At 41.6% G+C, this 26,696-nt stretch overlaps 1 protein-coding gene across 1 annotated transcript; it reads right to left on the reverse strand.

The window, feature by feature from the left end:
- Positions 1–10,739: 10,739 nt before the first annotated feature.
- On the reverse strand, positions 10,740–19,124 carry LOC132113103 (gamma-aminobutyric acid receptor subunit rho-1-like). The gene is made up of 10 exons (XM_059520929.1): positions 18,685–19,124; positions 17,347–17,397; positions 16,982–17,088; positions 16,198–16,265; positions 15,498–15,721; positions 14,169–14,251; positions 13,829–13,969; positions 11,835–11,987; positions 11,333–11,529; positions 10,740–11,222 (listed from the first exon to the last, which is right to left on the reverse strand). Exons 1-10 carry the CDS (start codon positions 18,798–18,800, stop codon positions 10,926–10,928), a joined length of 1,437 nt encoding a protein of 478 aa, XP_059376912.1. The 5' UTR covers positions 18,801–19,124; the 3' UTR covers positions 10,740–10,925.
- Positions 19,125–26,696: the final 7,572 nt, after the last annotated feature.

A 26,696-nucleotide genomic window follows, 5' to 3' on the forward strand; every position in this document is an offset into this window, starting at 1 on the left:
CGCCATCGCGCTGGGGCTGAGGCACGGCGGCAACCACAATAGCGGGAATCGCACATGATCTGGTAAACGGGTTGGAGACGGCTCTTCCTATCTCCACCCGTATTTACTAGATCTAGAGCTCGTTCTCGAGGCTTGGAAACCAGCGCTGCGGTTTCTTCACTCTCTGAGACAGCTCGCTGCTGCTGCTGCATGCTCTCTCGCCGGGCACGCTTTGAGGAGTGTATCCGTGCATGGGATCTTGCTGTTGCGGTCACGCTGTGGCTGAGGCACGGCGGCGACCGCGTTCGCAGGAATCGCACATGATCTGGCGAACGAGTTGGAGATGGCTCGTCCTATCTCCACCCGTGTTCACTAGATCTAGAGCTCGTTCTCGATGCTTGAAAACCAGCGCTGCGGTTTCTTCTTCCTCGGAGGCAGAGCTCGCTGCAGCATTCATCTTTCTCTGAGGAGATTGATGTTGTTTGTGTGACTGAGTACCATAAAATAAAAAAATACAAATATATATATATATATATATATATATATATATATATATATATATATATATATATATATATATATAAAATAAAAATAGACATGCACGCTGCCGAGGCAATGCGTATATTATATTGTTTCATCTTTATGTGAGTTTTTTCTACACCAGACCGTGTTGACTCGTCTGGTTGTTGACTACTATATATTAATATTTATCTGACTATGTGAAGTTAGATGTGCAGGGGCTCTAGGGATGTAATTTTTTTTATGTGAGAACACGTGTGTACCGCTCTTCCTCTGAGGAGGTTGAGGAGGTTGAGGCGGTCAGGGGCTGCTGGGCGGAGCAGTCCCAACCATGTTCCAGCCCATGTACTCCGCAGACGCTAGAGTCAGAGTGGCGCTCCCAGGCCGAAGGCTTCTAGTGGAAAGCAGTTCTATGGACCGTTGTTTTAGCTGGATAGCCTTCATCATAACGTCCTGACGTGTAAGGCCTAGGACGTTTTGAGGGCCAGCTCCCTCTGGGGAAGAGTGGTGTACACCGCATTACACGGTGCCCGTCTCTCCTAAGTGCCCTCAGGAGATCATTCTGCCAACCCTGCTGGTGTTCCAGGGCGCAGCGGTCTCCAGCGAGCGCTTCTCTCAGTTACCGCCCGGAAGCGTAGCGGTGCTGAGAGGCTCGCTACCTCTACGGAGGTCTCTAGAGCAGCTAGTACGGTCGTCCCCTGCCGGTCCACCGCTTCAGGGCACCGAGCTAGTGACTCTAGGCACACCAGAGGCCAGTCTCGCAAGACTGGTTCCCTTAGGAGGTCACATGGCGGTGTGGGAGCCCCTCCCAAGTGTACTTCATGGGGTCCTGCCCCGAGCAGGCTCTGGTCTAGTCTTCCTAGCAGACGACGTGGGTCTGTGGACCATGGTTTTTAGGAGACTTTAGCTACGAGAGTCCTGATGTTGCGGCTGAAACGTAGCGGTGCTAAGAGGCTCGCGACCTCCTGGGAGGTTTCCAGAGCAGCTAGTTCGGTCGTCTCCTGTCGGTGCGCCGCTTCAGGGCACCGAGCTAATTGCTCTGATGCCACCAGAGATGACGTCTTGAGAGGCTGATACCCTTAGTAGACTATTTGGCAGCGTGGCAGTTCTGGTGGGCCCCAAGCAGGCTCTGGTAATGGAACAGAAGTAGACTCTCTCTGAGGGCGGAGGCCATCGAGGTGGTCCCTCCTTGGGTTGCAGAGTCCGGGTCCTACAGCCGGTACTTCACTGTTCCGAGGAAGGATGAGGTGTTGTGTCCTTTTTTAGATCTATGTTTTTTTAACTGCTCAGTCAGGGGACTGAAGTTTAGCATGCCTGCACAGGCCAAGTCCGAGGACTGGTGTGTCACGATCTATCAAAAAGATGCACTTATCTCCATCCTTCTTCATCTGAAGTTCCTGAAGTTTGCTTTTGGGGGCAAACCAATACGGATTTTCCACTGGCCTTGCACTCTCACTCCAAACTTTCACGACTCAACCACATTGACGATTGGTTGATATCAGCTCAATCTTAGCAGATGATGGTTCAGCACCGAGGTGTCATTCTCGCTCACATGAAAGAGCTGGGGTTAAGACTAGGGATGCACCGAAATGAAAATTCTTAGCCAAAACCGAAAAAGAGAAAACCAAGGCCGAAAACCGAAACACCGAAAGAAATTATGCCAATTATTAGTACCATTGCATTTATTGCTATGACCGTGTACTAACTTTACTAAAATGAAGACATTGCAATTGCATAAATTAATATTAAAGTTTCAAAGATAATTACAATTACATAAATTATAAAAAACATAAAAATACATAATTATAAATTATGCAAATATTTATTTAGCACATTGCAACAATGCACAGTTTAAAATAAAATTCAAACAAAAAATGTATCCCACTCATGTGTATATTAAATAATAATGTACAGGCCTACTGGCCTGCAGAAAGGTTTTAAAATGAACTGTTCTCTCATAAAAACAAAGTGCATTTAGGTGAAGTGCATTTGAAATTGTTCTCTGTAGGACTAGAAAGTGCATTACTTCTCCAGTATAGGCAAGAGGGTTATCACTTCTGGGGATGGGGACTTCAGACAGATAACCATCTAGCTGTTGAGCAGTGGAGCTTGTCATCTACCTGACATTTGAGAAATATTTGAGAGAGTGTATTTAAATAGGGCCAGGGCATAAATAAAAATTTTTATCAAATTAAAGCAGAAATCTAGCAGAAATATGGCTAAAATCTGATATTATGTATGTATATGTATATATATATGTGTGTGTGTGTGTGTGTGTGTGTATGTATATATATATATATATATATATATATATATATATATCAGAATTTCACTGAACATATCAGACAACGAGGGTGCATGCCCCTCATCTGGTGCAGAGACGAGTCTTGGCGCTTCTCCGTCTCCACGCGGGTTCTCCGCATCCAGCGCGGCCTGGATCATTTCTCGTGCGCACTGCCTTATTTCTGCATCCAAGTAATGGTCTTTATAACGTGGATCAAGCACATTCGCGATGAAGTGCAGAGGATCCGAAAAGATCTCAGTGAGACGTGTGCTAACAGACTTTTCTTTGTTTTCACTTCGTGGTCCGTCTCAATCTCTTTGTTAGGAGACGCTTTAGTGCTGTGAATAAAGGAATAAGAATAGAGAGAATGCTCTCTATTAAGACCCACTGATGTGAAGTGAATGTCGCGAGGAGCTCGTTGTCTGCGCTATGCAGGTGCACGTGCAGGTCGCGGTTTCTGTTTGTGTCATCACAACATTTCGGCCGTGTTGTTTCGGTGATAAAAGTCTCTCGGCCGAAAACCAAAAATGCACTTTTGGCCGATTTTCGGTCGAAAATTTTCGGTGGCTGAATATTCGGTGGATCCCTAGTTAACCTGTTAGTCAGCACCCCCCATTATGGGACTCACAGCTGAAAGTGCTCTAACTAACTTATAATTGTAATAGTTTCCTACTTCAGTGTGTTACAAACATAATTGTGGTGTCTTTAGAAAGAAGACCCTTTGGGCTTCACTTTTTATCAACCAGATTTGATAATGCTCAAAAATATTAAAAGTTATAGACACTGAAGTGCCTTGAATTTTTTTTACCACTCTTAAATTTTTTTTTTATTTGATATAAAAATACATGAAATAAGTCCTGGAGCAATCTAGAAAAGTAATGGGTTGAAAGCCACATGTCTCATGAGTTTCTATTTCAAATCTGAATAAAATATCATGAAAAATGAGACTCCTGCAAATATTTTTCTGAGACTATGTCTACACCCCCCTTCCCCCCCCAAATATAAGAAAATATATTTCCCAATAGTATTGAAGGCTTCTACAAACTATTTTGTCAGTAAACATACCACTGCATAGTTTTTTTTCAATTATAAAACACTAGACATAAACTTAGACATCATATAAATGATTTATTTGAGCACTAGAAAAATACAATAAGAATAATTTGAGTAAGAAAAATAAGAATAATAAGAAAAATAAAAAAAGATTTAACATTGTTTGCCAATATAGAACATCCTGAGATTGCTAGAGATGCATATTTTACAATGAATTACGATGCAAATAAGTGCTGATGTACTGATGGCCACTTATACAGATGGTAATAACACAAATGTGCCGAAGTAAATAATCCACTCTCTCTATTCATATAGACGCGTTCACTTTGATAGCCGTGACCATTCAGTAATAGCGAGCTGATTTGGGCTGATTTGCACTCAAACAGATGGTAATCATGCAAATACATTCACATTCAACATAAAACACACTCTCACATATATAAAAACTCTCTAAACTAAAAAGAAAGACAGGAATTTGCGATCGCTGTAAGTTCCGCCTCCATCAGCTGACAGGTGCGTCAGAGCGCGTCACCAGCTCTCAGGAGAGAGCGCCAAATTCAAATAAACTATTTTCCCCCTATTTTTCATTCATTCTTTTTTCCGGTGGATCGCCTCATTCTGTTTGTGACACTGTACGCTGCAAAACCGTGCCGTGTTTTTACTACCAAGACGCAGTTTCCGACCGTGAGTTATTCCATAATGGACACAAACAATTCTGTCCCTGAAGAAATGAAATGTAAACAAAGGAATTATGATCCATATTACAACGTTATTGCTTCGTTGGACTAAACGTGCTTCATGAGATGTCGTTCAGTGGACCCTTACCTTTCTAACTAAACCGGGATTTACAGCTGTGGATGTGTTTATGACCCCTTATTACGACGGATCTGGTATGTACAGCGTTTTCATTTAATTTCATTTCAGCGTTTTTTTATGTGAACTGCTTACACAAATGTAGCAAATACAGTCTTTATAAGCTTTCCATTGAAAAACAGCGATCTGTCGTCGATGCTTGAGACTTAGATCTTTATAATGATACATAGTTTGTCAAGATTAAATTTGTCCTGTTTCATTTAATCTATTCATAATCACTAGCATGTGCGTGTGGGAGAGGCTTTGAGGACGAGGACATTCTGGTGCAGGTTAACAGGTTTTAAGACTTAACGCCAAGAAAAGTGTGTTTTCTCCAGTACAGAGAACACCTTATCTGGACATGTTGTGGGATTCGACCACGATGCAGGCACGTATGTCTCCTGCTCGGATCGAGTCGATCCTCACTGCAGTCGCAAGAGTGAGAGAAGGCCGGTCACTCACTGTCAAGCAGTCATGGAGATTGCTGGGTCTGATGGCAGCTGCGTCCAACGTGAATACTATTGGCCTGCTGTACATGAGACCCCTACAGTGGTGGCTCAAGACCAAGGAGTTCTCCCTGAGGGGAAACCCACTTCGCATGCTAAAGGTCACGCGGCACTGCCTACATGCCTTGGATATGTGGAGGAAGCCTTGGTTCTTGTCTCAGGGCCTGGTGCTGGGAGCTCCTTGTCGCCGCGGGATGCTAGTGAAAGACGCGTCCCTCACCGGCTGGGGTGCGGTCATGAGTGGCAACCCTGCCCACGGTCTGTGGAGTGGTCGCCATCTGACATGGCACATCAACTGCCTGGAGATGCTGGCCGTGCTTCGTGCACTTCGTTATTTTCTCCCAGACCTAAGAGGTGCGCATCGACAACACAGCGGTGGTCTCTTACATCAACCACCAAGGAGGTCTGCACTCACGCCATTTATACAACTAGCGTACCAGATCCTTGTGTGGGCCCAGGACGAATTCCTCTCGCTCAGAGCAGTTCACATTCCTGGGCATCTTTATATGGGAGCAGACATCCTGTTGAGGCAGGGGCCGAGGCCCGGGGAATGGCGGCTTCACACCTAGGTGATGAAGCACAGTTGGAGAGTTTGGCCAGACTCGGGTGGATCTGTTTGTGACTCGAGAGACATCGCACTGTCCCCTCTGGCTTCCTCTGACTCATCCAGCTCCACTGGTGCTGGACGCCATTGTACAGACGTGGCCGAGGCTTCATCTGTACATTTTTCCCCCCGATTGCTCTGCTCTCTGGAGTTCTGGAGAGATTGTGCTGGGACGGAGTCCGGCTGCTATTAGTAGCCCCGTTCTGGCCAGGCCGGGAATGTTTCCTGGGCCTGATTTCTCTTTTTGACGGCACTCCATGGGAGGTTCCCGTCAGGAGAGATCTCCTCTCGCAGGCAGAGGGTGCGCCCCCGCATGGAGCTTAGAGGCTGTAGGTGTGGTCTCTGAGGAGGCACAACTCTTAGCTTCCGGTCTCTCAACCGATGTTGTAAGACCGTTCTCCAATCCAGTGATCTCCCTCAATGAGGAAACTTTATGCCTTGAAGTGGAAGCTTTTCACTTCTTGGTGCAGAGACCGCCAGCTCGACCCAGTTAACTGCCCAGATGTTACAGTACTGGAGTTCCTGCAGGCTCTGCGCAGGGTTGACCCACTCCACCCTGAAGGTCTAAGTGGCGGCCATGGTGGCCTACCGCGCCCCTCTCGGTGGCCAGTAAGTGAGCAGAAACCCTCTGGTTACATGTTTCCTCCATGGTGCGCTGAGGCTGAGGCCTCCGGCCAGAAGAAACTTATGCTAAGCGGTGTTCAGGATGCTATCACTCCTTCTGAAGTTTGGCCATTGGACGGGTTGTCCCCGATTTCTGTCAGGCTCCTTCTCCTTCTCTTGCTTTAGCTTTGCTCTTCCACACTAGGCAGAGATTTGAAAGTCTGGTGGCGTGGGCATTCTCGTTCCCCAAACGTTCTCGACGCAGCTCGAGTTCCTGAAGAGGAACGTCTAAGGTTACGTATGTAACCCTGGTTCCTCGAAGGAACGAGACGCTGCGTCGCAGTGCCACACTTCCGGCATCGCTGACTGGTACTTGCTTCATCCTTTGAGGCTGATTACCGGCTTCGCCACTCATGTTTTTATGCTTCCTGGTCTCTGACGTCACCCGCCGAGGACGTCTCGCCCTACCTTTGGACTGATTATACACATTATTCAGAGACGTCACGCTGGATGCGTTCCCCAAACTTTCTTGACGCAGCGTCTCGTCTCGAGGAACCAGGGTTACATACGTAACGTTAGACGTTTCAGCTGGTAGTTGATGGAATGGAGGCCAGGCTGTAGATAAAACCAGGTTTTAGCTGGTAGAGACCCAGGCTGTAGCTGGAGCAGGAGGTAGGGCTGTAATGAATGTAGACCCAAGCTGTAACTGGTGCAGAAAGAGTGATACAGGTTGACACAGAAAATAGATGAACATGGAGATCCAGGCAAACACCTAACTCACCAGCAGATGGTTTGTAGTTAAAGGGCCAAACTGGTTAGGCACAGCACATGAAATAGTTTTCCTGTTAAAATTGTAATCAAACACTGTAATCAAGTATGGTTTTTCAGGTACTTTTTACACCTTTGACAATTTAAAATGAGAAACATAAGAAAGCACTGTTTATTTCTGTCTAATGTGATGAAAAATCATAGACTAAAGTTAGATATAAAATCATTTAGTTTTAAAAAGATAGGAGGGGTACATTCTTTATGTTTTTTGGGTATGTATAAAACTCTACAACAATCCTGAAAGTGTAAACCATGGGATAAGTGATGAAATATGATCATGAGACACATGACACCCCTGCTGAAAAATCTAGCATTGCTGGTCACCACCGTAAGGTATGTTTTTCATGTTTTGTCTTGGACCAGACAGGGATGCTGGTCCCTTGCTGGAAATAAAAGAGAAGAGGTAAGCAGAAATACAACAACTTCTTAAAGCCACAAATCTAAAGACACAGAATTACCATATACACGTATTTCAAACAATTTAGGCTTTATTTCTTTAATATTGGACATGAACAAAGGTTGCTAAATATTGTTACCATTAGGTGATTAGTGCTCCCTTTAGCTGGGCACTTGGCCTTTGACTTTGGTTGAATTAAATCTGTTTCAGAAATTGTTGAAAGCATGCTATTTTCAGTAATATTTCATGGTCCTGACTGTACTGACATACCTTTAACTATGTGTACTTTTTTTAAATCAGTGACTGACAGCTGGATTTGGACAAGTGTGACTTCCATTATAAGTTTGAAAGTCTTTAAAAACAACAACTTTCAGTTTGAACTTTTTGATGAAGAAGTTGTTATTAACTGTCCCATTGAGAGAGCTCTTCTCATAACCCTTTTTGTTCAATGTACCTAAGCACTTTTTAACTGATTTATGCAAAGATCTTATGAAACAGGAGACAATTCCTTTGATCCTTTGAAAAGTTTTACCAGTTTATAAGTGACATTGATTAATGTAATCATAACTTAAGCAATTACATTTTTAAATTCTACTTTCAGCTTAGGGAGCAAAAAATATTACAAAGTCATCATATAATTCAGTAAATCATCTGTTTTACTCTTATATTATTTTGCCTTCATACCATTAATGTGTTAAATAGAGAAATATGAAAGTAAAAACTATGTATGTCCCAAAACACTACTTGCACACAGAGTGCTTACCAACTGACATTCAACCTACAAAGCCCATGCTGGTGAACCAGCATCACCAGGTCAATTTTGCTTGAGGACAGCATGGATATCCAGGTCCAGCCTAAACCAGCCTGGACCAGCACTGGCTTATGCTGGATTTATTAGTAGGGACAAGTAATGGATATCTGCTAGCTAATAACACTCGTACAGTCCGGAGAGAGTCTGATGCATGGACAAGAGGCTCATCATGCAGGTTTCTCAGAGCCCAGCATTCATGTCACAAATGGCATGATTCATTAGCAGGCTGGTTTAGATTACTAGAGATTACTAGACAGCTGAAGGAAATAGCAAAGGTCATTTATATTTCCAAAGGATTAAAGTTTTAAAATCATCAATATTTTCAGATGAGTAATTCACAATGCCAAATCATGCAACATTGTCTGTTTTGAAAATAAACTATATATTTTTTAATCATACCTAACATGTATTTTGTACAAGGTGCCATAGAATGCAAAAATAACTTTTATAAGGTGTTTGAACACAGTTGTGTGGTCGCAGTGTGTGAAAACTACCAGCCTATAATGTAAAAAATCCACTCACTCATTGTTGTTTAATCCCAATAATTCCTAAACTGTCTCTTCTCACTAGCATTTCCAGATTTCTCACTTCTATGACGACATACTGTAGTCGGTGAAAGTCCACCCAGTTGTGACGCTCTCTGCACTATTAGCATACAGACAGCCCAGAGTGAGAAGCAGCGGTCCATCATTACTGTTCTCCTGCTGTAGCTGCTGGAGGTACAATGTCAGCACCAAAGAGACATTAAAAGTGTTGTGTGTTGGGATGCACCAACGAACACAGGAGTCTCCATAGACTGCTGAGGACACGGTGGTTAACTTGCATTTTCAAAGAAAATGTCCCGGAAAAAAACAAACTGAAATATCCTATACTTTGAGCAAACATTTTACACCGGACTGCCTAACAAACAAGGGTCAGTTCAGCGCTGAAGTTGAAGTGCAAAGATTGCTTCTGAAAGAGGGATTGATACCAACGCTTTGTGTGCAAACACACAGACTCCAGACTAAGTAAGCATCACGCCCAATATTTTGTTTTCCAAAAGAGCATCTTGGCTCTCTGTATTGCTAATGTTGCTAAAGCTACCATTGTCTCTGCCTGTTTTCCCTAATGCTGCCTTCATTAGCTACCACAATGATCATTAATAGGAATGTGGAAGTTAAAAACTGCATTTGGAAGCAATGTGTGAGGTCAGTAACATGGTCACCACCAGTTAAACCGTAACACCGGTCTGCCTGCGAGCATGAGCTCTTGAAGCTTGCACTCTTCTGAGAAGGGAGGGTTGCCAGGTTTTCACAACAAAACCCTCCCGTGAACATGAAAAGCAACCTGCGGCAACCGTGTTAAAGTATTGCCCAATTCTGTCAAGTATAGGTCTCTGCAGGAAAGTAATTTTAGACCATGATACCTGATTGGCTGAAGTCATAGTGATGGTAGATTTAGGGGTGGGGTTGGGTAAAGGGGATCATTTTGATTGCATGATTTAGAAACACCCAACAGTTTGAAAACACCCACAAGGTCATAAACGCCAACTTTTGCTCTGCAGAGATCTAAGTCTTAATTCTGTGGGAAAACAGCAGACTTGACAACACTTAAAGGGAGGCAGGAGCAGCAGCTCATTCTCATTTAAAGGGGACATATAAATAAACAGAGTGTTATGGCTCATACCCTAAAAGTAGCACTTTCAAGAAACTATAAAAAAATTATCTGTGGGGTATTTTGAGATAAAACGTCACATATACACTCTGGAGACATCAGAGAGTAATTTAAAATGTTGTATCAATGCATTATATGGCACTTTTAAAAGACAGCACAGTTCAGTTTGTTATATTAACCATGAGAAATTACATAATAAAAGCATTTATCAATTAAGTTATTTTAGTAAATATAGTCTTTTAGTACATATTTTAGTAAATATGTTGTTTAGAAAGGTTTTTTCTTCCACATATCAAAAGAAAATATCAATATTGTGCAGAAAGGTTCATTTGAGCGCAGTGGAGGACTACGTATGTAAAGTTACTGTATGTCCATGAAGTGTAAGGAAACTTGTTGTATGTGTTGCGTAATTGTTTTGTGTACGATGAGTGAAGAGACACTGCTGTATATTCACACACAAACTGACAAACCCAAAAAGCACACCATTCAGTTTTCTTAATGTGTGATAACAACAACATTTTGCAAATAACAATTAAAAGAATTTCACTGATTGACGTCCCTGATAAATAGAGGCATTAAAATAACTAATGTTTACTCATTCTTGAAGGAGAAATGGACTCAGTCCTCTGATTCTGAGACTTTCACACCAATGGCTTCCTATTTTTATTTGTTAGGAATAACAGATTATTCAAATACATATTTCAACTCAAGTAGTTGCTTTTGTTAAATAATAAAAACATGCAACACTTAAAAATACGAAGAGTTCGAGATCCTGGATGGAGAAGGCAGAGAGACCCAGTGGATGATGTTCTGTTTCTCTTAGATCTGCTGTGGTGTTAGGAGTAAATAGACCAGTAGATGATGTTGAAGAGCGTGTAAGCAGCAGGAAAGATCACTCGTGAGTACTTGTCTATGGCATGAGTGTCTATCCAGACGTTGACGTATCCCCGGGGCGTCTTCACACGACTTGTCCTCTGGCTGTCAGCAAGGGTCAGCTGGGCCAGGATCCGCTCCTGCCTCGTGCCGTTTTCAGGCATCCCATAAGTCCCTGCTGCATTGGGATCAACGTCACTGTAGCATGTGGTCATCATCATGTCCCCATCTGGGTTTACCATTCCACACGTGCAAGGCAACTGCAACGTCAAGCCATAAACACAGGAGAGACAGACATGACACAGAGGTATCACTTTCTTCTCGTCGTCTTAATTTACCAGCATTAGAGAAAAGCAAACAGTGGTCTTACTTGATTCCTGAGCTTTCTTTCTCGGCGCTCCTGCACGGTGGTCAGGTAATTGACGGCCGCATACTCGATGACAGAGAGGAAGACGAAGACGAAGCTGACCCACAGGTAAATGTCCACCGCTTTGATGTAGGAGACTCTGGGCATTGCGGCATTGACTCCAGTGATGATGGTGGACATCGTGAGAACTGTAGTGATGCCTGTGAGTGAAAGCAGCATTCAGTGCATGGACGTGACTTTGAGGACTATTACAGCTGAACAAAAAGGACACAACATGATTTTTTAAAGATGTTTTTGTCCAAATTAAACATTTATTCAGGTCAATTTATAGTGCATTCAAAGTATACAATTAATTACATTCATGCATTCCCTGTGAATCAAACCCGTGATCTCAGCATTGCTTGTATCTTTCAAAATGAAAATACACTGAATAACTACTCACTTACATAATTAGTACATGTTTAATTATATTTGATCGTGTCCATGTGGAGCGGTTTTTTCCTACCGAGAGGAACTCTCGCTGGCACGGCCCTGCGGTCGATCCAGAAGGACACCCAGGACAGCATGACCATCAGCGTGGCCGGGAAATAAGTTTGTAGCAGGAAGAAGAAGACATGACGCCGAAGAGTGAAGTGTATGTAGAGACGATTGTACCAGCCTGGAAAACACAAATCTGGATTAATATGCACAGAATTGAGTTGTAATGCACATCCTTTTCAAACCTTAGACAGTGCTGTTAAAGCAACATAGAGGGGGAAACGTTACAGCATGTGAAAAGAGGGCTGACGTGCACTGTAACTGCTTTATACACTTCATTTGCATTTAATATCATGGATCACAAAGTCACATGTTGGTTTAATAACCACATGGAGTAGGCTGATCCAAGCCTTCAATCAAGAGCAGCGGTGCTGTGTGGATATCAGCCAGTGATTCATCAACAGCAGTGTACAGAAACATCTGACATTAGTGAGATTATTTAAAGAAAAAACACAGTTTGGGAAGGTAAGGAAATCACACAGGTGAGTTCTACCAGTACTGAACATATCCTTTGTGCAGTCCTTGTCTTAAATGCATTTGCAAGGAGGCATTAATCATCTCTATTTAGTTTATTGAAGAGCCATGTAGAACCATACTGCATTTAGCTTGTTTACATGAGCAACGTCGCTTACCCGCTTACATGTCCCTTGTCTATTCAGTACTCATCGAGTCCCCCTAGTGGGCTTGCAAGAACATCACAATTAAAGAGGTTATTTACAATACCCTGACAGTCCTGTCCTGCTCTTCTGGAAGTCTCTAGTGAAGACCTTGACCTTGACTGGTTCAAGTGTTTAATTGGTAATAGATGGACACTTCTGTCAAAATCGATTGAGATCATCTGGGTGAATAAAATGAAATTAATTTGGCAGATGAAGTAAGATAAATACTTCACATCATTTACTTATGTTTCATTTTGGTTTGCCTTTGGAACGGAGCTTTGCGGAGAGTTTTGCGCTTAGCTGAGCGCATCTCTGTGTCTACTCTCCCCTCTCTACAGGACATCTACCTTAAACGCTGCAAAAGCAGAGCTGTTAAAATCATCAAGGACTCCACCCACCCCAGTAACCATCTTTTCACTTTGCTGCCATCTAGTAAGTGCTTCCTTAGCCTGATGGCAAAAACCGAGAGACTTGGGAGGAGTTTCTTCCCCCAGGCCATCAGGCTCCTAAACTCAAAACTAGCCTCTTAACATCTTCATGTCTCCACTTAACATTCACTTTATCAGTAAGATATTCATCATTCTCTACCTCACATTGAAATACTGACGGTGTCAACCTGTTTGCACATTGCCTCTTGTAAATTCCTGGGTATCTTGATATTTAAGGCTACAGTATACTTTCATGCACATTATTTTCTATTCTACATTTATTTCTAGAATATACATCTTTTTTATGTTTTATTCTTATATTGACCTTTATTTAACTCTTTAATAGCTATAATTATGTATATTATCTGTGTTGTATTATTTAATAATTGCACTGTCCATGGAGCGAACCTGACTCACATTTCACTGCTGGTTATATATGCTCTATATAATCGTATATATGACGAATACAAATCTTGAATCTTGAATCTTGAATGCTTAACTCCTGCTCCAGACTCTAGCTGTAGATGATCTCTCGCTCTCTGGTGGCCTGAATCTCTGGGTGAATAAGTGACACCTTCACAGTGACCTTCAGACCAACAACCTTCACCTGAACAGCAGAATCACCAGGGCCTTTCCCAGCAAACCTCAGTATTTAGGCAGAACAAGAGCAGAAGCAATTCACACTGGAGATTAGCTTTGTCCATTGATGAAAACCAAGAACCTCTGAGCTTTAGGACACATGTCCAGAGTCACTGCAACTATTTCACAGGATTTGGTGGTGCTTCACTCTGAAACCTGTTTGTCACGCTAAAAGGAACTGCGTTAACCATTCCACAAACATTTCAGATGAGCATCTGAGAGTGCTGAATCGCTACCTGTGCTGCTGTAGAACGCAAGCTTAGTTGTGGTGTGGAACTTCTGGATGAGAAACTGGGACAGAGAAATCTTGTCATCTGTGTTCAGCGATTCGTTGCCCTTCTTCCAGTAAAGCATAAGATCATCGTCAGTGTACGCATCTGAAATAATAACACATTTAACCCCCATCATCACATCACTGCTGCTAGTTCAAATAAATCACTGTCTTTAGTAGAAAAAGGGCTTGGCCTCTGCACATTTGGCCCACATGCAGCTTATTTATTCAGTTCAACAAAACCACATTCACGTCGATGTCAGAAAGACAACATAGATACATGTGTGCTGTTTTTGTGTACGTACAGCTCTCAATCTCCAGTGAGCACGTCTGTGTGTCCAGAGGAAATCGACTCAGGTCCATGTTACACATGGCTGTGACAGTCACTCTACAACAACACAACAGTCAGATGATTCACCACATCGTCCAGAAGAGTGGAGAAATCGTAAATACGGATGTATTCAGTATTTTTATATGTTTATATATTGACATTTTTTAGTATTTAAGAGTATCACCTTTGTTGGATTTACATGTTCTACCTTTTTCTTCTTTCAAGAAACAGGAACAAGAGATGGAATTGTTGTATTGTAAGACATGTGAGTTGTGGAGAAGTCTATTCTGTGCTGTTTATGTCATTGCTGATTGACAGTACAGCTCAGACCAGGTCCTAAAACTAATATTTTGCCACATATTATTGCCATATGTATAGATAGTTTGCCAATGTCCGGTGACTTGAGAAAATTTGCTAGCCATAAATGTATATATATATATACAAACAATTGGGCAAACACATCTAATTGCAATTTTTTTCTGGAAGATTGTTTTCAATTTTATGCACATTTTAAAGCATGTTATAAATGACTCACAGTGTTTGTATTTACTGTGAACGTGACACTGAAACATTGTTATCACGAGCAGCTTTGACACTGGCCAAGTAACACTGTTTCTCAAACTCGCCAACAGCAGGTGTTACCTTCACTTTGTGCTTACCGAGTGTTAATTGTAGGCCCTGTTCAGACTATACGCGTCCCCGGAGCACAGAAGCAGTCATAGTAGCACAGATAGATATATTTGTATCTATAGACAACAATACATTGTATGGGTCAAAATTATCCATTTCTCTTTTATGCCAAAAATCATTGGGATATTAAGACTGCTTGACTGCTTCTATTGTTCTCATTTGTAAGTCGCTTTGGATAAAAGCGTCTGCTAAATGATTAAATGTAAATGTAATGTAAATGTAAGAAAAGATAATGTTCCATGAAGATATTTTGTAAATTTCCTACTGTAAATATTTTAAACATTTATTATTGATTAGTAATATGTATTTCTAAGAACTTCATTTGGACAACTTTAAAGATGATTTTCTCAGTATATAGATTTAGATTTTTCACGCTCAGATTCCAGATTTTCAAATAGTTGTATCTCCTATGAAACCATACATCAATGGAAAGATTACTTATTCAGCTTTCGAATCTCAATTTAAAAGAATTGACTCTTTTGACTGCTTTTGTGTTCACATTTGGTAAGAGCACATCGGGTGAGAAGGAATGAGATGATTAGAGAGTCTCATGATTGACTGAGATCATTAACATATGTGACTGTTTCTGTCACGTTGATATGAAAGTGTTCACCTCAGACTGTACAGCACGTTTCCGTCTGGATACACTCGTAGCATCAAGTTTTCTGTTGTTGTGTCGTGAATGAAAGATCTTTTGGAATGAACAAAGAACATGTCGGGCACCCAGATCTTCTTCACCAGCCGGCTGTCGAACGTCATGCTTTGATTATTGGTGCTCGGGAAGGACAAGCGCTCGTCTTTCCAGTAATGTCTCAAATACAGGGTCATGGTAAAATCCTGAGGAGAAACACCAGATGCTAAAATCAATTAAAAGCCAAGCGAAAAAAGTGAAAGCAGCAGATGTAAGAGTCACTTGAGGTTGCTTACCATGACGCAAAGCATTATGACATCAGTGTTACATTTAATGATTAATAACCACTGAACAACAGAGTGCTATACGAAATAGAACTTTAAACATGACTGATTTGATTGCATTACTATTTTCTTTAGTAAAAACAAGAGTTCCAAAATATACGGTAGTTATAATCTCTAATTTTATTTTAGACCAGTGACAGACAGTAACAGTATTTTCACTACTACTGTACTCCAGTTCATAAACCACATCAATCTTTGATATTTTTAACTATAGAAAACAACACGCAGTCATAGTGATGTAGTGAATGAGATGATTCCTTTCAGTGAATATGTCTGTTGATTCAAAGATTGACAAAAGACTCACAACAATAATGGCATGCTTTTAATCAAGCGCTCACCATGTCAGCCTCAGAGATGGTGTCGAGGCTTTCAACCTGGACATCCACACCTACTGGAATCGGAGGTCCTGTATGTGGACAGTCAAAGACAAAAATTGTGTTTTCGCTCCTCACTTGTTTCAGTTATATTTTTATAAATTAATATGAAAGCATAAAACACTATTATTAGATATTACAGTAGCGCAGTGCTCTCTTTCTGTGAGCAGACAGGATTTAACGCTGCAGTATCTGTGTCCTATTTTAACTCAGACTCTCTATAGTCTGTGACACAAGCGCTCAAACACAAGTGGGTCACCACCAATGCTGCCATCTCACATCTGGACACCCGGCTCAGTTTTTTCTTTTCCTACACGCACACAACAAGGCAAAGCTGAGGAGCTCATGAAAAGACTGTTGTAATGTTATCATCACTCAGTTATGATGCCTCTGTCATAAAGAAACTCATACTCATTCTCTGCAGTAGAAATGCCTTGTGAGGCTGGATCAAGAGGGTGTTTTAACATGCAGCATCACTGTGGGTTTGATTCCTGATAAAAATGCATACCTTTGTACTAAAGACCCTGACAAATGCATAAATGTGTGTCTATTGTTTTAGGTAGAGTTGGACAGCATAACATGAACTAAGCAATTAAAAGCATCCATAGATACAAAAGATAATGGCAAGACAAACATTCTGAGATGTGTTGCATCAAACGTCTGCAGTGTGTTAGCCGTCAAACCATAAACAACACAAGTCCATGCAGTCACTGCAGACCTCTGGATGTTATATGTGGCTCGTGCTCACCTCCAAACGCAGGTCTCATTGTAAAATCATGGTCATCTATCCTCAACAGCTGCTCAGATTTGGTCATAGGAGACTTTGTCATGTCTGGACTTCTTCTGAAGATTGGGCTAGAAGGACATAAAGAGTAGAACTATTAGACAAAGCTCTGTGTGGACGAGGGACTCAACGATACACTTCAAAAGACACATCCAACAGAATATGGCAATGATAGATTATGATCTTAGAAGTTTGATTTCTTTTTTTCTCCGCAAGTCAAAATATATTTAAAATCCCGATGGACACCATAAAACCATAAAGTATTTTAAGAGAAATACTAACAAAAGACTATGAGATCCTATAAAGATCTAAATTGAATTATGTTGTACCTGCCAGACTTGTGGGTTCCTCCATCCACTCGTGTCGTTTCTCTCCTTAATCTACAAGATATAGAGAATTAAATGAAACTCTGTTATATCAGCAATCAACAGGATCTGCACACCTTTCTCCTGTATTTCTGCACTGATTTGGTGGATTGCATGTAAACCTGATGGCAGCTTTTCAATGGAGCTGATTGTGCTGCACTTGTATTGCTCACATTTGACTAAATAGTTAAAACGAGCACACAAACAGACAGGGGTGTTTGACGAGTGCTGCTCTTCATCTGTGTTATTGTACATTGTGAGTCTGTTTCTTCAGTGTTTGCTTTAATGCAGTAGACATTTGTACTTTTTGATCTTTTCCAGCTTGTGTTGTACAGCGACTTTGCATCGCATACATCTGAGCTGTTTCAAAGCATCTTTGATCTTCAGCTCAGATCAAACACATCATGCTCATCATTATGTACAGATGACAGCTGAGAATCTGTGAGCGTGAAGTGATGTTTGATGTGATGTTGCTGGTTGTGGCTGCTCACCAGCAGCTGGTTAATAATCCGCTCAGCAGAAATCCTTTCTGTTCTCCAGAACAAAGCAGCAGTGTGTCTCCTCCACTGCCACGACACAACACTTGTCTGACATCATGACAATCACATGCCGGATCCGACACTCTTACAAATAAAGTTTGGTCATTGGCATCATGGGTCCATGAACATCCACGGAAACCTTCCCTTACACAAAAGGATCTTTATTAGTGGAAAATGTTTTTTAGATGTTCTTCACATGAAGAAAATAATGTGTCTTTTAAGAACTGTTCACTGAAGCGTTTTTGGGGGTGTGGGGACTAAAAATGTTTTTTCTATGGCATCACTGCAAAACCCCCTTTTGGAACCGTTATTTTTAGGAGTGTGTGTAAAATGAGACACGTTTGACTGAGATGAGGATGTTTTAAAAGAAGCTGCTTGAAGCTTTGGTATCAAACCGAGTTTAATGGTTTACAGCCACTAGACGAGGATCACTGATGAGAAACTCCCAGAAAATCACCATATGCTGTCTGATTACCAGCTCTTAAGGGATGATGCCTTTCTAGCGCCTTCTGGACACATGAGAAGAGTACGACTCACAAGAGTGAAAGAGAAGCTTCAGACACTGATATGAAATCCTGCATTAAACAAGCAGGCAGAAAGAATATCATCAAATATAAACTCACAACAAAACATCCTCATTTTCAGAGACTTATCTGTTTTCTCTGCTCTATTTATTGGTGGAAGAAATTACAACTCTATTTCCCATCAGAGTTGATTTCATTCCTTTGCACTCGACAGGCCACGTTCACAACAGGATTATTACCTGCTTTGCTTGTAGGGCTCTGGTCTGTGACCTCTTTTGTGGGCTGTTCTTCCGGCGGCGCCCACCAGACAGACGCAGATGAACACAAACATAGTCTCCAGCTGCATGGTGCTCATATCCCTGTTCAGTGTTCACATCCTCCACGCTCTGCACCTGGAACCAGCCTCAGTCCTTTCTTTAGTGGCGCAGCCTGAACGAACACGGATGTCTGTCCTGTTAACATCACACGCAGCTTAATCTCCACACTGGGAAAAGCAATTTCAACTAAACCCATAAATCCTTGAGCGTCAGATGGCACAGATTTGATCCCTCCAGTGGTGGATGAGCTCTGCTCATGATGCACCGCCCCAAACCAATTCTCCTAATGATACTGTGCTCTGCATTTCTCTGACGAGGTCAGTCGTGAGTATGCAGCGCAGACAGACAGACAGACAGACAGACAGACACATGCTACTGATGAGAGAGACACCCGAGCCTCTGAAACACAGCTGAGACGTTCCCTCTGCAGAGACTGTGTGTTTCCAGTAAAACACAGTTTTTTGATAAAAGTAAAGAAGCATATTTTTGTCATTAAACTGAACATTTTAAATTGCATTTGGCAGATTCTTTTATCCAAAGCGACTTACAGTGCATTAGGGCTTTTTTTGTATCAGTATGTGTGTTTCCTGGGAATTGGACCCACGACCCTTTGCGCTGCTAACACAGTGGTCACTGAGCCACAGGAACATAACTACTACAATCTCAAATCTCTGGATAAATGGGTAGCTGTAATTTACATCTAGTAATTGCAAGGACTGATGCATGGGAGGTAGAAGAAAATAATGGCAGAGCAGTTGCTGTGGAATTATGAAATGAAAAGTCGTGAAGTCGTGGCCTAATGGTTAGAGAGTTGGACTCGCAATCAAAAGGTTGTGAGTTTGAGTCTCGGGCCGGCAGGAATTGTAACTGCTCCCTGGGCGCCGCAGCATAAATGGCTGGGTGTGTGCTCACAGTGTGTGTGTGTGTGTGTGTGTTAACTGCTCTGTGTGTATGCACTTTGGATGGGTTAAATGCAGAGCACGAATTCTGAGTATGGGTCACCATACTTGGCTGTATGTCACGTCACTTTTTTTTTTTTAAAGCATGTGATAATCCTGAGCATCATCACAGAGAAGAGTAAGGGGAGAGTCACTGAGTAGACCTTAACGGTTTAGTCAACAGAGTGGCAAACTCAGGCACTCCTCTTTCTCAACAAAGCCATTTTGTGAGCTGAGAAGCATTTTATAACAGTATCACTAAATTAAGAAACCAGTGGCATCTACGCTAATGTTAGTCTTTTTGTTTTCTTTCTCACCTGTGGGATTCTGGCCCCAGATCCTTCAGGATCCAGTCGGATGTTTTGATGCTCCCACTATATATCTGATGAGCACAATCACTCTGTTCCAAGTGACTGTCATTTCTCAGTGATTAATTATTTAGTGTAGGCTGGTGTCTCCCAAAGCGTTTTTCCTGTATAACACCAAAATTTATATTGTTTTTATATTGTTTTTGCCTTTGTTTTGTTCACTGGGCGACTAAAGCACTAAGAAAAGGATTATGGATTTACACCACAAAATAAGTAATTATTTTTCACATACATTATTAGTACATACCACAATATCTGTGTCAGCTATAATCTGTAAAGCTGCTTTGAAGCGATGTGTATTGTGAAAAGCGCTATTCAAATAAACCCAACTTCACTTGATCAGAAATTGAGGAAGGGAGATAAGATCACAGCACCAGCTCGGATTTCCTCATTTTCTGATCAATGATCCTCAAAGACAAACCTTCAGTGTGTGTTTTAGACAGCCACTGATTCTTAAGACATGGGACAAAACATTTCCAGTAACTGCTATTAGGTTTAAAAATATCATCAATTGTAAATGTTATAAGGGATTAATAATAGAATGTATTTAACACAATTATCCCCTTCAATTTAATTAGATCATTATTATATAACATTTCTGAAATGTATTGTCTTCTCACTACATCTAAAACAGTGTGTCCACAGATAAGGGTTCAATCAATTATATGCTGTTAAATGAAAAAAAATAAATTAAGGATGAAAAAGAGCTTGTTTTATCAAAGGCAACACTTAATAATATCTCAAATATATCAAAAATATCAAAGCAAGGTTGTTTTTAATGACGCATGTTCTGTGAAAGAAATGTCAAATTTTTCAACACCATCAGATTTTCTTACTGACAGTTGACATTCAACATTAAGTCATCATATTTTTGTGGTTTTCAAGTCATTTTCAATTATATAAAATATAAAATAGTGTTTTTTTTGTTTGTTTGTTTTTCTTATGACATATAAATACTAAGTATGTGACCTGACAGCACATATTGATTTTGTGGATTGATCTAGCAGAGTTAGGGTTGAGGGAGCATAAGGCTGAGGGAACCCAAAACACTGGATAAAACATAATGTATACTATACATGCTATATAATTACTATATACAACCCGAATTCCGGAAAAGTTGGGACGTTTTTTAAATTTTAAGAAAATGAAAACTAAAAGACTTTCAAATCACATGAGCCAATATTTTATTCACAATACAACATAGGTAACATAGCAAATGTTTAAACTGAGAAAGTTTACAATTTTATGCACAAAATGAGCTCATTTCAATTTTGATTTCTGCTACAGGTCTCAAAATAGTTGGGACGGGGCATGTTTACCAGGGTGTAGCATCTCCTTTTCTTTTCAAAACAGTTTGAAGACGTCTGGGCATTGAGGCTATGAGTTGCTGGAGTTTTGCTGTTGGAATTTGGTCCCATTCTTGCCTTATATAGATTTACAGCTGATGAAGAGTTCGTGGTCGTCTTTGACGTATTTTTCGTTTAATGATGCGCCAAATGTTCTCTATAGGTGAAAGATCTGGACTGCAGGCAGGCCAGGTTAGCACCCGGACTCTTCTACGACGAAGCCATGCTGTTGTTATAGCTGCAGTATGTGGTTTTGCATTGTCCTGCTGAAATAAACAAGGCCTTCCCTGAAATAGATGTTGTTTGGAGGGAAGCATATGTTGCTCTAAAACCTTTATATACCTTTCAGCATTCACAGAGCCTTCCAAAACATGCAAGCTGCCCATACCGTATGCACTTATGCACCCCCATACCATCAGAGATGCTGGCTTTTGAACTGAACGCTGATAACATGCTGGAAGGTCTCCCTCCTCTTTAGCCCGGAGGACACGGCGTCCGTGATTTCCAACAAGAATGTCAAATTTGGACTCGTCTGACCATAAAACTCTATTCCACTTTGAAATAGTCCATTTTAAATGAGCCTTGGCCCACAGGACACGACGGCGCTTCTGGACCATGTTCACATATGGCTTCCTTTTTGCATGATAGAGCTTTAGTTGGCATCTGCTGATGGCACGGCGGATTGTGTTTACCGACAGTGGTTTCTGAAAGTATTCCTGGGCCCATTTAGTAATGTCATTGACACAATCATGCCGATGAGTGATGCAGTGTCGTCTGAGAGCCCGAAGACCACGGGCATCCAATAAAGGTCTCCGGCCTTGTCCCTTAAGCACAGAGATTTCTCCAGTTTCTCTGAATCTTTTGATGATGTTATGCACTGTAGATGATGAGATTTGCAAAGCCTTTGCAATTTGACGTTGAGGAACATTGTTTTTAAAGTTTTCCACAATTTTTTTACGCAGTCTTTCACAGATTGGAGAGCCTCTGCCCATCTTTACTTCTGAGAGACTCTGCTTCTCTAAGACAAAGCTTTTATAGCTTATCATGTTACAGACCTGATAACAATTAACTAGATGTTCTCCCAGCTGAATCTTTTCAAAACTGCTTGCTTTTTTAGCCATTTGTTGCCCCCGTGCCAACTTTTTTGAGACCTGTAGCAGGCATTACATTTTAAATGAGCTAATTAAGTGGATAAAAGTGTAAAATTTCTCAGTTTAAACATTTGCTACGTTATCTATGTTCTATTGTGAATAAAATATTGGCTCTTGTGATTTGAAATTCCTTTAGTTTTCATTTTATTAAAATTTAAAAAACGTCCCAACTTTTCCGGAATTCGGGTTGTACATTACTATGTAGTACATATACTATACAGGTGCTTCTCAATAAATTAGAATGTTGAGGAAAAGTTCATTTATTTCAGTAATTCAACTCAAATTGTGAAAATCGTTTATTAAATAAATTAAATTCACAAAGACTAAAGTAGTTTAAGTCTTTGGTTCTTTTAATTCTGATGATTTTGGCTCACATTTAACAAAAACCCACCAATTCACTCAACAAATTAGAATACTTCATAAGACCAATAAAAAAAATGTTTCAGTGAATTGATGGCCTTCTGAAAAGTATGTTTGTAACAATATAAAAACTTCATAATCACGGGAAGAAGGAGGCGGGAATCGGCGGACATTAAGATGAAACTTTAATAACTAAATATACACAAAACAGCGCGAAAGCCCCTCACGGAAAACTGCCGCACACAAACAAAACCTAAACACAAAATTAAATCCAGGCCTGGTTCTCTCTCGTCCTTCACTGTCATAGCTCCTCTTTTGTATCCTTCCAATCTCCTCTGTGGGACTCGAGACCGGTGAGTGGAGCAGGTGTCGCTCATTGCCAAATCACTCCACCAGCCTCGCTCCATTCCCACAGATCTCAGCCCTGCCCCATTCGTCACAATGTTCATTTACTGTACATGTACTCAATAATTGGTAGGGGCTCCTTTTGCTTTAATTACTGCCTCAATTCGGCGTGGCATGGAGGTGATCAGTTTGTGGCACTGAGGAGGTGGTCTGGAAGCCCAGGTTTCTTTGACAGTGGCCTTCAGCTCATCTGCATTGTTTGATCTCTTGTTTCTCATTTTCCTCTTGACAATAGCCATAGATTCTCTCTGGGGTTTAGGTCTGGTGAGTTTGCTGGCCAGTCAAGCACACCAACACCATGGTCATTGAACCAACTTTTGGAGCTTATGGCAGTGTGGGCAGGTGCCAAATCCTGCTGGAAAATGAAATCAGCATCTACAAAAAGAAGGAAGCATGAAGTGCTCCAAATTTTCTTGGTAAATGGGTGCAGTGACTTTGGTTTCCAAAAAAACAGAATGGACCAACACCAGGAGATGACATTGAACCCCAAATCGTTACAGACTGAGGAAACTGGACTTCAGGCAACTTGAGCTATGAGCTTCTCCACCCATCCTCCAGACTCTAGGACCTTGGTCTCCAAATGAAATACAAAACTTGCTCTCATCTGAAAAGAAGACTTTGGACCACTGGGCAACAGTCCAGCTCTTCTTCTCCTTAGCCCAGGTAAGACGCCTCAAGAGTGGCTTAACAAAAGGAATACGACAACTGTATCCAAATTCCTTGACACATATGTGTGTTGTGGCTCTTGATGCCTTGACCCCAGCCTCAGTCCATTCCTTGTGAAGTTCACTCAAATTCTTGAATCGATTTTTCTTGACAATCCTCATAAGGCTGCGGTTCTTTTGGTTGGTTGTGCATCTTTTTTTCCACACTTTTTCCTTCCACTCAACTTACTGTTAACATGCTTGGATACAGCACCCTGTGAACAGCCAGCTTCCTTGGCAATGAATTTTTGTGGCTCCTTGTGAAGGGTGTCAATGATTGTCTTCTGGACAACTGTCAAATCAGCAGTCTTCCCCATGATTGTGTAGCCTAGTGAACTAAACTGAGAGACCATTTTAAAGGCTCAGGAAACCTTTGCAAGTGTTTTGAATTGATTAGTTGATTGGCATGTTATCATATTCTAATTTCTTGAGAAGTTAATTGGTTGGTTTTTGTTAAATGTGAGCCAAAATCATCACAATTAAAAGAACCAAAGACTTAAACTACTTCAGTCTGTGTGCATTGAATTAATTTAATACGCAAGTTTCACAATTTGAGTTGAATTACTGAAATAAATTAATTTATATATATATATATATATATATATATATATATATATATATATACATTTACATTTATTTATTTAGCAGACACTTTTATCCAAAGCGACTTACAAATGAGGACAGTGGAAGCAATAACAAGTCTCAGTTATCTTAACACAGTACACGTAGCAAGGGATTTTAAATAATATAATAAATAAAAAGAAAACAGATAGAATAGAAAAAGAATAGAGCAAGCCAGCGTTAGAGGTCTTATATATATATAAGAGGTCTTATGTATATATATATATATATATACACATACACACACACACACACACACACACACACACACACACACACACACACAATTGCATAATAATTTAATAGAAAATAGAATACAAAAAGATTATAAAGGTAGTTAGATTTTTTTTAAAGAATAGAATTAGAATAGTGAGTGCTAAAGTTCGAGGGTCAAATAAAGATAGAAGAGATGGGTTTTAAACTGATTCTTGAAGATGGCTAAGGACTCAACTGCTCGGATTGAGTTGGGAAGGTCATTCCACCAGGAGGGTACATTTAATTTAAAAGTCTGTAAAAGTGACTTTGTGCTTCTTTGGGATGGCACTATCAAGCAACGTTCACTTGCAGAACGCAAGCTTCTAGAGGCACATAAGTCTGAAGTAATACATTTAGGTAAATGGGTGCAGAGCCAGTGGTAGTTTTGTAGGTAAACATCAATGCCTTTAATTTTATGTGAGCAGCTATTGGTAGCTAGTGCAAATTGATAAACAGAGGTGTGACATGTATTCTTTTCAGCTCATTAAAAATTAAGCTTGCTGCCGCGTTCTGGATTAATTGTAGAGGTTTGATAGAACAGGCTGGAAGACCTGCCAAGAGAGCATTGCAATAGTCCAACCTGGATAGAACAAGAGCTTGAACAAGGAGTTGTGCAGCATGCTCCCAAAGGAAGGGCCTAATCTTCTTGATGTTGAATAAAGCAAATCTGCAGGATTGGACAGTTTTAGCAATGTGGTCTAAGAAAGTCAGCTGATCATTAATCATAACTCCAAGGCTTCTGGTTGTTTTTGAAGGAGTTATGGTTGATGTGCCTAGCTTGATGGTGAAATTGTGATGAAACGATGGGTTTCCTGGAACCACAAGCAGTTCTGTCTTGGCAAAGTTGAGTTGAAGGTGATGGTCCATCATCCAGCAAGAAATGTCTGATAGACAAGCTGAGATGCGAGTAGCTACCGTCGGATCATCAGGATGGAATGAGGTAGAGATGAGTGTCATCAGCATATCAGTGGTATGAAAAGCCATGTTTCTGAATGACAGAACCTAATGATGCCATGTAGACAGAAAAGAGAAGTGGTCCAAGAACTGAGCCCTGAGGCACCCCAGTAGTTAGATGTTGTGACTTGGATACCTCACCTCTCCAAGATAATTTGAAGGTGACGAGTGGGCACGTGCGTTGGCACCCCTCCTCACCGGAGAAGCCCAACAGGCTTACTTCACCCTTCCCTTTGCGGCCGCTGAAGACTATATCGAGGTAAAGCGAGAAATCTTAGCGAGGCTCGGCTTCTCACCCGTCTGTGCGGCACAGCAGTTCCATGAGTGGGAGTTCAAGCCCCAGGTGCCAGCACGTGCCCAGGCAGCCGAGCTCAGCCGCATCGCGCAATACTGGCTGCTGGAAGGGAGCCCCACTGCAGCACAGGTAGCGGAGCGAGTGGTGGTCGATCGCCTCCTCCGCGCATTACCCCGCGCCCATCGGCAAGCAGTTGGAATGAGGAACCCTGCCAACACCCAGGAACTCGTGGAGGCGATCGAGCTGGCGGATGCCGTCCATCACCGCAAGGCCGGGGACCGAGCGCCACCGTTTCCCCGGAGGATTGTCCAGGAGCGACTCCCGCTTGAAGGCGCACCCCGACCGGTCAGCAGGCCGACGGTTCCCCCACCGCGGGATGAGCCCATGCCCAGCGCTGAACCACCATCACCCCCGCGAGCGTGGCTGGCAGGCTGCATCGTCCACCAGCATGTACCGTCGGGAGCCCCCAAAGCAAAGGTGACGGTGGAAGGGAAACGTTTCCGGGCCCTGCTGGACTCAGGCAGTGCAGTCACCTTC

This window comes from Carassius carassius, chromosome 32, assembly GCF_963082965.1.
Source record: "Carassius carassius chromosome 32, fCarCar2.1, whole genome shotgun sequence".
NCBI lineage: Eukaryota > Metazoa > Chordata > Actinopteri > Cypriniformes > Cyprinidae > Carassius > Carassius carassius.

Coding starts and splice junctions, on each gene's coding strand:
- LOC132113103 (XM_059520929.1), bottom strand. CDS start 18,800: ATGAGCACCATGCAGCTGGAGACTATGTTTGTGTTCATCTGCGTCTGT. Junction 17,398..18,684: donor GAGCCCTACAAGCAAAGCAG/GTAATAATCCTG, acceptor TATATCTTGTAG/ATTAAGGAGAGAAACGACAC. Junction 17,089..17,346: donor GGAACCCACAAGTCTGGCAG/GTACAACATAAT, acceptor ATGTCCTTCTAG/CCCAATCTTCAGAAGAAGTC.